General features: G+C 43.9%; 1 protein-coding gene across 1 annotated transcript in view; it reads right to left on the reverse strand.

The window, feature by feature from the left end:
• Positions 1 to 2584: 2584 nt before the first annotated feature.
• The window catches only part of dnaaf11 (dynein axonemal assembly factor 11), a 93053-nt gene continuing 80170 nt past the window's right edge, over positions 2585 to 15467 (reverse strand). The window contains exon 12 of the mRNA XM_039753986.1: positions 2585 to 2843. Within this exon, the coding sequence (XP_039609920.1) occupies positions 2654 to 2843 (190 nt within the window). The 3' untranslated portion in view covers positions 2585 to 2653. The remainder of the gene's footprint in view (positions 2844 to 15467) is intronic.

The raw sequence follows: 15467 nt of genomic DNA on the forward strand, positions 1-15467 counted from the left end.
GCAAGACACCCATGGAAAGCACGCCGGAAGGGCTATGGGCTCACTGAGCCGCCGACAAGTAAGACACCTATGGCGCACGCAGAAGGAGCCACGGCCACCAACTCCTGGCACCTCTGAGCCACGTTGACTGTTCATAGAGGTATGTTTCTCGCGGAGGTGAATCGCCATATGCAGCGTGTGAAACGGTTTGCGAGGGGTATCCCATGGGATCCTTAAAACTGAGGTTGAAACACAATGAAGTGAGCAGTCTTTAAAAACCGAGTTTTCGGTTACGACGCACGACCGCGTGCACCATAGCAAACTGTTTTACTGTGTTGGTTCATTCTGTGCATTGTTATAATGTTGCTTTTCTTGCTGATTTATTACATTACCGATTTTTCAAATGTTAATTTTCTCCCTGTGCTTAAAAATCATTAAAAAACGGGCCTGATTATGCGGCATATGGTAGTGTACTTATAATGTAGCCTGAATTACTCGCATCACTGAGCTTCAACTACATTAATGAGGTAAAAACAGCACTGCGCCTCTAAAGGCAATAGATGGATATGCTCTATGAAAAGGCGCTATATAAAATCAGAAGGTTAAAGAGAGAATCCCTCCTTTGTGGACAAATTTCACAATTCCTGAACTGTACTTTTCGCAAAAAATGCATGCGTCATTGTGAGAATCCAACTGGATGACTCCACATGTGGATTATCCATCCATCCAATTATCCAACTCGCTTTATCCTAAGTACAGAATCACCGGGGTCTGCTGGAGCCAATCCCAGTCAACACAGGGTGCAAGGCAGGAAACAAACCCCAGGCAGGGTGCCAGCCCACCGCAGGGCACACATACACACCAAGCACACACTAGGGACAATTCAGGACCGCCAATACACCTAACCTGCATGTCTTTGGACTGTGGGAGGAAACCCAAGCAGACACGGGGAGAACATGCAAACTCCACACAGGGAGGACCTGGGAAGCAAACCCAGGTCTCCTACCTGCGAGGCAGCAGTGCTACCCACTGCGCCACCATGCCACCCATGGATTATCCATCCATCCAATTATCCAACCTGCTATATTCTAACTACAGGGTCATGGGGTTCTGCTGGAGCTAATCCCAGCCAACACAGGGTGCAAGGCAGGAAACAAACCCCAGTAAGGGTGCCAACCCACCGCAGGGCACACACACACACCAAGCACACACTAGGGACAATTCAGGACCGCTAATGCACCTAACCTGCATATCTCTGGACTGTTGGAGGTAACCCACGCAGACACGGGGAGAACATGCAAACTCCACGCAGGGAGGACCTGGGAAGCAAACCCACGTCTCCTAACTGTGAGGCAGCAGTGCTACCCACTACGCCACCATGCCACCCAGATGTGGATTATCCAACGTTATAAAAGTGACACTTTCTCAAGGACTTGTTGCTGTTGTCACCATTGGCTCCTGTTCGAACAGAAATGTTATATCTGATCTCCACAAAAACATTTTTTCTTGGCTATCACTACAGCAGAGGTCCCCAACTCCGGTGCTGGAGGGCCTCACTATCTGCAGGTTTTCATTCTAACCCTTCCCTTAATCAGTCACCTGCTTTGCTGCTAATTAACTCCTTTACCTTTCATTTTTATTGACTTGCTTTTATTAAAATTTGTTCCCCTGAATTTCTTCGTTTTTTTTACTGCTAATTAACTTCTTTTTAATTCATTTTATTTGACCTGCTCTTGAAGACTCAGATACCATAATTGTTTCTTTTTCCTTAATTAACAGCCAAACAATAAGGAAATGCAAAATGAGCCAAAACATGACTGACTTTGTCGAATACAATATCTGAAAATAAAGAAAGGTGAAGGTCTCAGGAATGTTGATTTGCTCAGGTCCTCAAAGCATTCCCGATGTTTCTTCCATTTTTTCCCCTACTAGGGTTTTTTGGGAGTCTTTCCTTGTCTTCTTAGAGAGTCAAGTCTGGGGGCTGTCAAGAGGCAGGGCCTGTTAAAGCCCATTGCAGCACTCCTCGTGCGATTTTGGGCTATACAAAAATAAATTGTATTTTAAAAGCGTTCATAGAAATGAGGAAATCAAAAATTTCGGAAATGTCTGCTACTGCACAATGAGAGCAACAACAAGCCATGGAATTAAAGAACGAGTTTAATTAACAACGAGACTCGGTGCCTAATTAAGCAACTGGTTGGAGTGAAATTGGTTGGAGTTTGAGGCCCTGACTTAGTTGGTCTTCTGTTGGCTCCCTCACTTCACGTTTCATTTCTGTTTGGGTGCCATTTAAGGAAAGAAATGAAGAAATTCAGAAGAACAAATCTTAAAAAAAAAGCAAGTCAATTAAAATGAAAGGAAAAGGAGTTAATTAGCAGCAAAAACAGGTGACTCATTAAGTAAAGGGTTAGAATGAAAACCCACAGCCAGTGCGGCCCACCAGGACCGGAGCGGAGGACCCCTGCACTACAGGCTACATGGGATAAGTAGCATATAAAGAAGATCAGCATTCCTTTAAGAATCCTACCAGAATGGAGAAAGGGTTTGGTTGCCAAATTAAAGCCAAACTGCCTTTTAAATCTTGTGCTTGTTTTGTATTCTTTAGCACCAGGCAGTGAGTTTTTCTAATATTTTTAATAAATTTAAATATAAAAACAAACAGTTCAAAATCTTCTTAAATTAATGGTGGAACATCAGGGTCATCTTCAAAGTCTCCATCTCCACTCTTTGAGACGTCCGTCACCACAGGTTGTAACTTCAAGGGTCCCAGACCGTTGGACTTCTTGTTCTGCACAATGTCGGCCAAGTTGAGCCGGGAATGGCAGTTGGGATCCACTTCTAACTTTTCCATTTGTGTTGATGTTCTAAAAAGCAAATACAAAGACGTAAAGGCTTGGGGTTAAATAACACTTTCAATTATGTCAGCAGTAGCTACTGAGGTATACGGGGGTGCTCTGAAATGGAAAAAGGAGCCTGGGAAGGATGTTCATCTTGATTCTCCTCCACCTGAGATGGAGGGTATGTTCATATCTTGTTTGATTTTTACTTTCTTGTATACAAAGTATAGGAAAAGCATTGTAATCGTTCAAATATTCGATGTCACGATTTTGATGCATCTCGACATGTTAGACCTCCCCGACTTTCTCACATACAAATTATAGGGAAAGTATTGGAATCCTCCAAAAATTCCATTTCGAGATTTTGATGAATCTCAATGTTTTAGACCTCCCCGAGTCCGAAAATACTATTTTTGGATTTATATGTGTGTGTGTGTGTGTATAAACACGTTAACTTGAGTTCGCTTTCACTTGGGTCAACCAAATTTGGCATACAAGTGCCACGGTGGTGCAGTGGGTGGCGCTGTTGCCTCGCAGTTAGGAGACCCGGGTTCACTTCCTGGGTCCTCCCTGTGTGGAGTCTGCATGGTATCCCCGTGTCTGCGTGGGTTTCCTCCCACAGTCCAAAGACATGCAGGTTAAGTGCCATTGGCGATCCTAAATGGTTCCTAGTGAGTGCTTGGTGTGTGTGTGCCCTGCCCGGGGTTTGTTTCCTGCCTTGCACCCTGTGTTGGCCGGGATTGGCTACAGCAGACCCCCGTGACCCTGTAGTTATGATATAGCAGGTTGGAGGATGGATGGATGGAAGTATTAGGTATAAAACGTAGATTTCTATCAGATGCAGCAGATCTAAATAACCTGACAGTCATTGCGATTTGGAATATGCGACGCTTGTACTTCCTATGCGAGAAATGGATAAAGAAAGCACCACTGGTACTTTTGTATCTCAGCATTTAAGTTTGAGGATTTGCTTCACCACACCAAACCATTCATCAAACATCGAAACACGGATCTTGATCCTGTTGGAAGCTGCAATGCTGCTTGCCGTCACACCGCGTTCTCTTGCAACGGCTGAATCCCCACTTCTTTTCTCAGCCAGTTTACGCTTTTCACGGATGTATCTGACTCAGACGTGCTCCCATCTCATCTTGAAGTTTCCACATCCACTTTCAAAGAGCTCCGCCATTGTGGAGACGCTGACGTCATGTACCAACTTGAACACACTGCGCCCTCCCCCAAATTTTGGCTGGCACTGCAACTTGCGCACACGTCGCCTCAATTTCTAACGACATACTCAATGGAGGGCTGGGAATGGGTGGCAGCCATGAAGCATCATGTGTAAGAATTTTGAGCGAAAAGTATAAACCTGGCCGTAGCTGAATCAAGTGATGACAATGTGACACGGAGAGCGAAACTGATGCACTTGCCACTGGATGAGCAAAGAGTTGTGACTTTTGCCACCTGGAGGTTCATCATGGTGCAAGTGAACGCGTGGAAAGAAGGCAAAGTGATTGCGACTAAGTAGAAAGTTGAGAAAGACGTTAGCCACCGACCAAGTACCGTTCACAATGCAGTAACTGTCGGGGGAAATGTGGACGTCACCAATCCTAAAATGACACAATGGGTGGTGTCAATCATATGAATCAGGCACTGAACATTCTACGCTCTTATGTGCAATTAAATTTAAATAAAAGAGAAGTGTGCAATGAAACAGGCATCTCCTGTCCTGATTGTGACATCGGGCTGTGCATTGACGGCTGTTTCAAAACATGTCACATGGGGACGTGTACTCAACCTGCATCAGTGCAGCAGTGGACACGTGATGTGCCTTTCCTTCCGTGATTACGTTGACGTTTTTATATTAACAAGTTTCTGTTACGCATAATGACGTCTGTTCTTGTTTTTCCAAGGTGGTGGACATAACACTAAGGGGGCTAACGAAACCAGGCTTGCTAGAGAAATGAGTTCACGCGTTTGTTCTCAGTCGACTAGATTACTGTAACGCACTCCTCTCAGGACTACCCAAAAAAATGACATCAATCGTTTACAACGTGTGCAGAATGGAGCTGCTAGAATCCTAACTAGGAAAAGAAAATCTGAAACACATCTCTCCAGTTTTAATGTCACTACACTGGTTACCTGTGTCATTCAGGATTGACTTTAAAATTCTGCTTATGGTTTATAAAGCCTTAAATAATCTGCCCCATCTTATATATCGGAATGTCTGACACCTTATATTCCAAATCGTAACCTCAGATCCTCAAATGAGTGTCTCCTTAGAATTCCAAGAACAAAACTTAAAAGAAGTGGTGAGGCGGGCAGGCGGCCTTCTGCTGCTATGCACCTAAAATCTGGAATAGCCTGCCAATAGGAATTCACCAGGCTGATACAGTAGAGCACTTTAAAACACTGCTGAAAACACATTACTTTAACATGGCCTTTTTATAACTTCAATTTAACTTAATCCTGATACTCTGTATGTTCAATTCATCGTAAAAACTATTCATGGTGGCTCTAAAATCCGTACTGACCCCTACTCTCTTTTCTGTTTCTTTTTCCAGTTTCTTTGTGGTGGCGGCCTGCGCCACCTCCACCTACTCAAAGCATCATGATGCTCCAACATTGATGGACTGAAAGCCAGAAGTCTACGTGACCATCATCATCAAGTCCTTCCGTGAGAACCCTAAATCCAAAGAGGACTGTTTCATTTATGTTAGGTAGAATGCCCAGAGGGGACTGGGTGGTCTCTTGGTCTGGAATCCCTACAGATTTTATTTTTTTCTCCAGCCGTCTGGAGTTTTTTTGTTGTTTTTTCTGTCCACCCTGGCCATTGGACCTTACTCTTATTCTATGTTAATTAATGTTGACTTATTTTGTTTTCTTATTGTCTTTTATTTTTCTATTCTTCATTATGTAAAGCACTTTGAGCTACTGTTTGTATGAAAATGTGCTATAGAAATAAATGTTGTTGTTTTAGACACAACAAAGTGAGCAGAAATTGAAGGGGTCTGAAGACTTTCTGAACCCCTCTGCAGTTAGGCTGTCCCACGCCCATCGCTCTCCATTGGTGTACTGGAAATGTCTCACTTGGTGGGAGCGCCGAGAACACACCAGGGGAATTTTATCTCTTGGCTAGGCCTGGGAGTATCTGGACATTTCCTCAGAGGAGCTGGAGACCACTGCTGAGGGACAGAGTGGCCTGGTCTGGTCAGCTTGGCACGCTGGCATCAAGAGAAATGTACAGAAAATGCCTTTCAGGAGAGGGAGCCACCGACACTTCTTTTATATAAAGGACTGAAAATTTCGACTAGTACATCCCTGGATTTTTAAGCTAGCGGGTAAAATAAACGTGCAGCAGAGTCAGTTAGTGACCCTCGTTGTATTCTGACTCAGTGGAGAATATCAGCACGGCACAGGCAAAGATGAAAATAGCAACAGTGCGCACCGTTTTCTTTGTAAAAGATAGGGATGGGTGATAAATCAAGGGTGACTCATTAGGGATGAACCCATAAATCAAAATGAAGAATCGCTCAAAGGAGAAACCTCTTCTATTCTTGTTGTCCCTTCTGACTGAGGTATTCTCAGACACGACGACACCATAAACAAATTACTGTTATTTTATACAAATGCGAGCTATCCATCTATACATATTTGAAAGCCACTGAAGTGCACAGCCTGCTTCTGTAGGAGCAGATATCACAGCCCAAACCGAGAGTCGGGGAAAAGTAAATACACCCCATGGAAACGGTTTAACTCTTCAATTGATTTGAACAGGCAGACAGTAGATCTTCATGCAAACAGTGCGTATGGATAAAGGCGATCTGCATGAACAAAGACACATCAAATCAATGCAAATTCTATTTGTCACATACTGTACAAATTATACATTGTCACGAATGAGCATCACAGGGTCATCCTCAGGGCTCGTTAGAGATGAGTACTATCAACTTTAGGAACACAAGGGGGCGCCATCACCGACTGCCTTGTCTTTTTTTCCCCACCCACAGCTTCAAGATAACACCCAATGAGAGCAACTTACTCTGCCCCTTCTGGTCTATGGCCTATAAGAGCAGGGCGGTCCCAGAAAGAGGTGTCTCATTTGGGTACAAGCAACCCACCAGACAGAGGTCCCTCCTGATGCTTGACGACTCTTCAGAGCCTAATCTCAACAGCCAATGGTTGTAACGCATACTGTTACTTTTTGTACCATCATGCACCTGTTATTTTGTTTCAATTTATTATATCAGTAAATGGCATGACCCGATTGGTACCCCAACATTTCACTTGGACTTGTGTGTTCCTCTCAATTGACGACAACACACAATACAATATGTAGTGATATGTTTAGCTGTTCAACTCTAATGAATTCCCTTTAAGAAGAATGTAAAAGGACAATAGCAATAAAAAGTGACATTACAAATATCAGAAATCATTCATAGAATTATAAATATTTGATAATAATAGTAAAACAAATAAATTAATGTAAGAACGTTTACAATACGGGCGGCACGGTGGTGCAGTGGGTAACGCTGCTGCCTTGCATGTTCTCCCCGTGTCTGCGTAGGTTTCCTCCCACAGTCCAAAGACATGCAGGTTAGATGCACTGGCGATCCTAAATTGTCCCTGGCGTGTGTGGGTGTGTGTGTGCCCTGTGGTGGGCTGGCGCCCTGCCTGAGGTTTGTTTCCTGCCTTGCGCCCTGTGTTAGCTGGGATTGGCTCCAGCAGAACCCCGTGACCCTGTAGTTAGGATGTTGCGGGTTGGATAATGGATGGATGGAAGTTTACAATACACCATCATGCATCTCCACACACTTGTTTTATTCAACTTGTGGATGGACTGTGGACAGAAAAGTCTCTATGGAAGATTATTGATGTGAAAATTAAATGCAATCCAATGTGTTAAATACGTGGAAAGGCAACACAAGTGCAAATAGGTCATTTGATTTTATCACTGTGTCATAATGAAAAACATATCAACTGAGCAATCGATGGCCTTTCACTGAAATATACAATTTTATTTACTGGCGTAAATTTTAAATGACTGCTAATTTGTCCAAGACTGGAAGACCCAGCAAATTCATCCTTAGAGCTGACCATTTGATACTAAAGGAAGTCTCCAAAAACACTCAGAATTTCATCAAGGGATTCTGCAGGTAATTTTGCAAAAATTGGTGGCAAAATGCAGGCATCTAGAATCCGCAAGAATCTGCACAAGTATGACCTGCATGCCAGGTGTGCCAGGAATAAGCCTTAACTGTCCAAAATGAACCTCAGGGCAAGATGACAGTTGGTCATTGAACATCTGGACAAAGACCTGACCTTCTGGAACAATGCGCTCTGGACAGATGAGTCAAAGATGGAGTTTTTTGACAAGCACAGTAACAGCAGACATGTGTGGCAGCATTTCTGTAGAAGACCCTCATACTGAATGTGGAAACATGGTGGTGCAAATGTTCTGGTTTGGGGTTGCTCTGATGCCTCAGAGTATGGACAGCTTGCAGTCAGTGAGTCAACTCTGAATTCTGCATCCTGTCAAAGTGTGCTTGAAGAGAATGTGAACCCATCTGGTCAAACGTTGAAGCTGAAATGATAATGGACCTTTCAACAGGGTAATGACAGACAGACAGTATCACAAACGTGCGAGTAGGAGACAACTAAAGGGTCTGAATAATGATAACTCCACACCCGACCAAGGGGCGGTGGGGTGCACTAACTGTCTTTCTCGATTCCTTGCAGACCATTCTTGGGAAATCCCACAGGATTCCGGCGCCTCTGATGACGTCACTTCCGAACCCGGGGCCCAATGACGTAACTTCTGGTTCCGGGCCTGTAATGTAATTTCCTACACTGGCCTTTAAAGCAGCCATCTTGTCTCTATACCAGCAGTTCAGTATATACAAGATATATATGGGAAGCATGGTGGTGCAGTGGTAGCTGCTCTGAGGAATTTGTATGTTATCCCTGTGTCTGTGGGGGTTTCTTCTTACAGTCAAAGACATGCAGATTAGGTGGACTGGCTATGCTTAATTGGTCCTGTTGTGTGAGTGAATGTGTGTGATGGACTGTCATCCTCTCCAGGGTTTGTTCTTGCTAAGCTCTCCATGATATCTGGGACAGACTCCAGCACCCCCTGCAATTCTGTCCAGGATTAAGCAGGTAAGAAAACAGATAGATAGATAGATAGATAGATAGATAGATAGATAGATAGATAGATGTGAAAGGCACTATATAATAGATAGATAGATAGATAGATAGATAGATAGATAGATAGATAGATAGATAGATAGATAGATAGATAGATAGATAGATAGATAAGGCACTATATGACAGATAGATGTGTGGAATGAAAATCCCATGTGGACAACCCTCTAATTGAAATGTAAAGTTTTGTCCTACCAGGTTCCAGTTGTAGTGTGAAGATTTGGAGTGATTGGGAGTTCTCACCCGGGGAAACAGGACTATTGACCTAGTATGCAAATGTTAAAGATGCATACAGTGCCACCCAGCTGCCTGCGCTTGGGAAAGCAGATCATAACCTGGTTCTGCTTCAGCCTCACAACAAACCAAACCAAACACGCTCATTCAGGAAGTGGTCCCCTGAGGCAGAGCAGGCTCTGAGAGGCTGCTTTGGAACTACAGATATACTGCAGGGGTCACATAGTGAGAACATTGAAGAGGCTGTTGAATGCACAACTGATTACATCAACTTCTGTATGGACATTGTAGTTCCAGTAAGAACAGTACGCTGCTATGCTAACAACAAGCCATGGATTACAAGTGACATCAAAGGCCTTTTGAACCAGAAGAAAAGGGCTTTTAAAGGTGGTGATCAGCATGAGCTCAAGCGTGCAGAAGGAACTCGAGTCCAGCTCAGGGCGGTGAAGGAGCAGTACAGGAGAAAGCTGGAGCAGAAGTTGCAGAACAACAGCATGAAGGAAGTGTGGGATGGGATGAAGATTATCACTGGCTGCAGCTCGAAGCGGGTGCCGCCGAGACAGACGTGGAGAGCAAACCAAATGAACAACTTCTTTAATAGGTTTGATCACCCTAACCCACTCTCACCTCGGAGTACTGCATCCTCCAACCATCCTTCTGCTGATACCAGCATAGGTGAGACATCCCCACCCACAATTACAGCAGCCCATGTGAGCAGAGAGCTGAGAAGACTTCGTGCCAGCAAAGCAGCGGGTCCAGATGGTATATTGCCACGACTGCTATAGGCCTGTGCGTTGGAACTGGGGAGTCCTCAACAGCGCATCTTCAACCTGAGCCTGGAACAGGGAGAGTCCCAAGGCTTTGGAAAACATCTTGTATCACCCCTGTCCCAAAGGTATCACGTCCTAGTGAGCTGAATGACTTCCGGCCTGTTGCTCTGACGTCACATCTGATGAAGACCATGGAGCGGCTGCTGCTTCACCACCTGAGGCCACAGGTCCGCCCCGCCCTCGACCCTCTGCAGTTCGCATACCAGGAGAAGGTGGGAGCGGAGGATGCCATCATCTATATGCTACACGATCCCTCTCCCACTGGACAGAGGCAGTGGTGCTGTAAGAATTATGTTTTGGACTTCTCTAGCCTTCAACACCATCCAACCTCTGCTCCTTAGAGACAAGCTTACTGAGATGGGAGTAGACTCACACCTGGTGGCATGGATTGTGGACTATCTTACAGACAGACCTCAATATGTGCGTCTTGGGAACTGCAGGTCTGACATTGTGTTCAGCAATACAGGGCGCAGGGGACTGTACTTTCTCGGTCCTGTTCAATCTATATACATCAGACTTCCAATATGACTCGAGTCCTGCACGTGCAAAAGTTAGCTGATGACACTGCTATTGTGGGCTGCATCAGGAGTGGGCAGGAGGAGGAGTACAGGAAGCTAATCAAAGACTTTGTTAAATGGTGCGACTCAAACCACTTACACCTTAACACCAGCAAAACCAAGGAGCTGGTGGTGGATTTTAGGAGGCCCAGGCCCCTCATGGACCCTGTGATCATCAGAGGTGACTGTGTGCAGAGGGTGCAGACCTATAAATATCTGGGAGTGCAGCTGGATGACAAATTGGACTGGACTGCCAATACTGATGCTCTATGTAAGAAAGGTCAGAGCAGACTATACTTTCTGAGAAGGTTGGCATCCTTCAACATCTGCAGTAAGATGCTGCAGATGTTCTACCAGACGGTTGTGGCGAGTGCCCTCTTCTACGCGGTGGTGTGCTGGGGTGGCAGCATAAAGATGAAAGACGCCTCACGCCTGGACAAACTTGTTAAGAAGGCAGGCTCTATTGTAGGAGTAAAGTTGGACAGTTTAACATCTGTGGCAGAGCGACGGCGCTAAGCAAACTCCTGTCAATCATGAAGAATCCACTGCATCCACTGAACAGTGTCATCTCCAGACAGAGGAGTAGCTCCACTGACAGACTGAGGAGATCGTTCCTCCCCCACACTATGCGACTCTTCAATTCCACCCGGGGGAGTAAATGCTAACATTACTCAAAGTTATTGTCTGCTTTTTTTTATTTATTCATTTTTTTATTACTATTTAATTTAATATTGTTTTTTTTTTTTAGTATCAGTATACTGCTGCTGGATTATGTGAATTTCCCCTTGGGATTCATAAAGTATCTACAGTATCTATCTATCTATGAACCAAGATGAATTCACATGGAGAAGGAGGTGCAGAACACCACATAAATCCGTGAGAAACTGTAATCCATGGTGGCTACAGTTGCAGTCCAAAAGTGTGTGTGTGATGCATATAAACAAATACAGACAGTTGATTACAATCCCCTCAGTGTCTTTTTAGCTGCTTTTTTTTAACAATATCACTGTAGTTATCCTTTTTCTGTGTCCTCTGAAGCTGCCAGGGCTGCTGGGAATTGTAGGCAATTTAAGTAGCTTGCTACAATGGACGAGTGATGCGAAACATTAGTTTTAAAATTAGCTTACTTACATTAATCATTATTTGCAAAAAATGACTAAATCTGTTATGTAGTGACTCTTATAAAATATAATGCATTACAAACTGTGCTTTTTCTTTACATTATTTTTTTTCAGTAGAGATATGACCCACACTTGTAATGAAAATAAATGTTTCCTTGAACAAAGAGAAAAAAGAAGACTGTAACATGCATCACTACTCCATTCCAGATTAAGAAAGATGATAGTATAAAGTGGGACAGGCTGAAAAGATAAAAAACGTACCATGGCTATAGACAATACAGGATAGCCTGAGAGGGCTATTTATTTAGATGTTTCAAACTGCACATTGTCATAGAATGTATTATATATGAATTACAAAATAGATTAACCTTCAGCTCAAATGGATGGAAATATGAACCTGATCAATGTGCACTGCTTATTGGCTAGTTCTATTTGTTTCCATACAATAATGACTAATGTAGGTAATAATGTAGGCCACTATAGGAACGCACAATTAATTAAACAGCAGCAGCATACCAGGACTGCACTGGAGGAACTGCAAATGAGGAGGAAGGAATTGAGTGATTCCACTCTGTGTCATCTACTCTTTAGCTGCGGACAAGTGGAGCATCTGCACCTGCACCGTGCTGTTTCAGGTCAGAAATCCATTAATGAGGGATGCAAATGCCCAAAGGCAAGCGTATGTGTTGTCAGGGACAGGAATGACCCACTGACAATCTGGCCTCCCACTCAGACCTAAACCTCGACAACCAACAGGCGGACTTGGATTAGCAGACATCACATCATGCGTTATCTGCTCTTTAGGTGCTCGGACGCGGGGAGCACCTGCATTTTGGCGTTTCAGGTCAAATATTCTTCAGGGACAAGCCTGACCCGTTGACATTCAGTCTCCCACTCCCACAGTACCTCAACAGTCTGTCTTATGGGCAGACTTGGATTTGCAGACATCACCGTAGTATTTTGTTTTTTTTTACAATTCCTGCATTGCCTTGTTCTGTATGCTGCGCTACACTGTGCAATGTGACTTTTTATTTCATCAATGTGTGAACGCAGCCTTGATATCGGTGACGCGCAGTATCACGGAGCGCACTGAGCTTGTCTGTCTGCAACGTTAGCATGCCACGGAAATGAAACTCATTCACTCCGCTTGTGTAATTGGTTTGATTTAAATTGTACTCATGTTATTCTCTGCACTTTGAAAGGCTAGTGTTTCTATGAAACTATGTACACAAAAATATGGGATGAATCTCATCCCTTACTGATATCAATATCATATGTGCCATTTTATGTCCCAGTACTGGACAATCATGTATTAGGCGGTGTTTATACTTCACGCGAGATGTGCTCCTGGGGACGCTACTGCTACACAAGTGGTGTACTGTACTGTTTATACGAACATGTGTACTTTATGTAAATCTGGAAGATTCCACCAGCTGGCAGAGCGAGATATCATCACAGTGAGAAAACAACATTCAGCTTCACTGTCTTTAGATTTGCCTGAAACGTCCATTAAACTCCCAGGACACCTTGCCACAATATCTCTGAAAAGGATGGATGTTTAATAATTACATTCATAAATTCAGGGACCCCCCCAGTCCAGCAAGCATCGGGTGCGCAAGGTGGCAGTGTTGTGCATGAACTAGTTCAAAAGAGAGCGTTCATTGAACAAGCTCATTTTTTTTTTTAAGAACGGTGAGCTTAACGTAACGCATTTGCAAGTGAAGAACTTGAACGTGGATCTGGTTTAGGTCCAGATTAAACATTTTGCCTTACCCTGTAATGTAGGGGTGGAGCCAAATACGAATACGGTACTCGGATAAGCAGAAATAGTGGATCTTTGCAAATATTTATTTTGTACAAATTTTTTGGTATTCAGAAAAAATAACGTCAAATCAAATAGGTGCTGTCTGCGTCTACCTGCTTGTGCTTAGGCTGCACTCCCGCTGACACGAGCACGCAGTGAAGCTCCGTTTTCGCTTTTAGGAAAACGTACTTCGCGAGGCCACTGTATATTTTTGGGACTCATTTGGCGCTGCTTCATGAACAACATGCGAAGAGCAGTGAAATAAGCCAGAATTAACTAATGGGACTGCGTTTAAATATTTAATGGGAAAATCTTTTAACGCATTAATCTCAGCAGCTCTAATAACAATCTGTGCTTAGCTCGCACAAACTGTAAAGGAAATCATACAAGGCTTTAAATGCTAGAAATGTAAAACAGGTCTAAACATGAAAGAGCACTGAAATTTAACGCGTGAAACGATTTCAGCTCTGAAAATGATCAGTTAGTGGCTTCTTGGCCATTTTCGATCTTCCATCACATGTATTGCAGTTATTCTGAAAGTTCTATAAATGTCAGGAGTCTTTAAAATTGTGAATGGTCTGGCTGCTGTCCGCCAGTAGCAGACCCGTTTGGGGGTGCACCAGCCACAGGACCCCCGTGACATCATTCAGAGGCCTGTGGCTGTAGGTGTAAAGTAGAGAGTCTTGGTACAGGGCCAATGTCCGCACATAAAGGTGGGTAAGAGTGCTGTGTATAAATAAATAAATAAATGTGGCTGTAAAAAAAAGTGTAATTTCAAAAATCAATGACTATATGACTTCGGGTAGCGCTGCTGCCTTGCAGTCATTACTATTTAATTTAATATTGTTTCTTTGTATTTACTTCTGCTGGATGATGTGAATTTCCCCTTGGGATTAATAAAGTATCTATCTATCTATCTAGAAGACCCGGGTTCGCTTCCCGGGTCCTCCCTGCGTGGAGTTTGCATGTTCTCCCCTTGTCTGCGTGGGTTTCCTCCCACAGTCCAAAGACATGCAGGTGAGGTGCATTGGTGATCCTAAATTGTCCCTGGTGTGTGCTTGGTGTATGTGTGTGTGTGCGTCCTGTGGTGGGCTGGCACCCTGCCTGGGGTTTGTCTCCTGCCTTGCGCCCTATGTTGGCTGGGATTGGCTCCGGCAGACCCCCGCGACCCTGTAGTTAGGATATAGTGACACTAGGGACAATTTAGAATCGCCAATGCACCTCACCTGCATGTCTTTGGACTATGGGAGGAAACCGGATCACCCGGAGGAAACCCACGCAGACACGGGGAGAGCATACCCGGGTCTCTAACTGCGAGGCAGCAGCGCTATCCAATGCGCCACCGTGCCGCCCACAATTTAATATATATATACTATAATATTTCTGTTACACTATGCTACAGTTTAAAACAGGCATGTCCAAACTCAGGTACTGATGAGCCTCAGTGGCTGCAGGTTTTCATTCTAACCCTTTCCCTAATCAGTTTTCACTGCTAATGAACTCCTTTTCCCTTCATTTTAATTGCCCTGACTTTAAGGATTCAGTTCTCTGAATTGATTTGTTTCTTCATTAAACAGAAATGAGACCTGAAACAAGCCAACAGATGAACGTCAAACTCCAGCCAATTTCACTCCAACCAGTTTCTCAATGAGAAGCCAATTCTTGCTGTTAATTAAAGCCGTTATTGAATATCAGAACTTGTTGCTGCTCCCATTCTGGCACAGCAGACTGTTGATTTTCTGTTTTTCCTAAGACCACCGTCAAGATGTTTTGGTGACCTGAGAAGCCAATATGACCGAGACTTTCACCTTTCTTTATTTTCAGGTTGGCTGGTCATGTGGCACCTTTTTTTGGGTCTCATTTATTGTTTGGCTGCTCCTTAAGAAAAAAGAAACAACTGCAGG

This window comes from Polypterus senegalus, chromosome 5 (assembly GCF_016835505.1).
Source record: "Polypterus senegalus isolate Bchr_013 chromosome 5, ASM1683550v1, whole genome shotgun sequence".
NCBI classification, from domain to species: Eukaryota; Metazoa; Chordata; class Cladistia; order Polypteriformes; family Polypteridae; genus Polypterus; species Polypterus senegalus.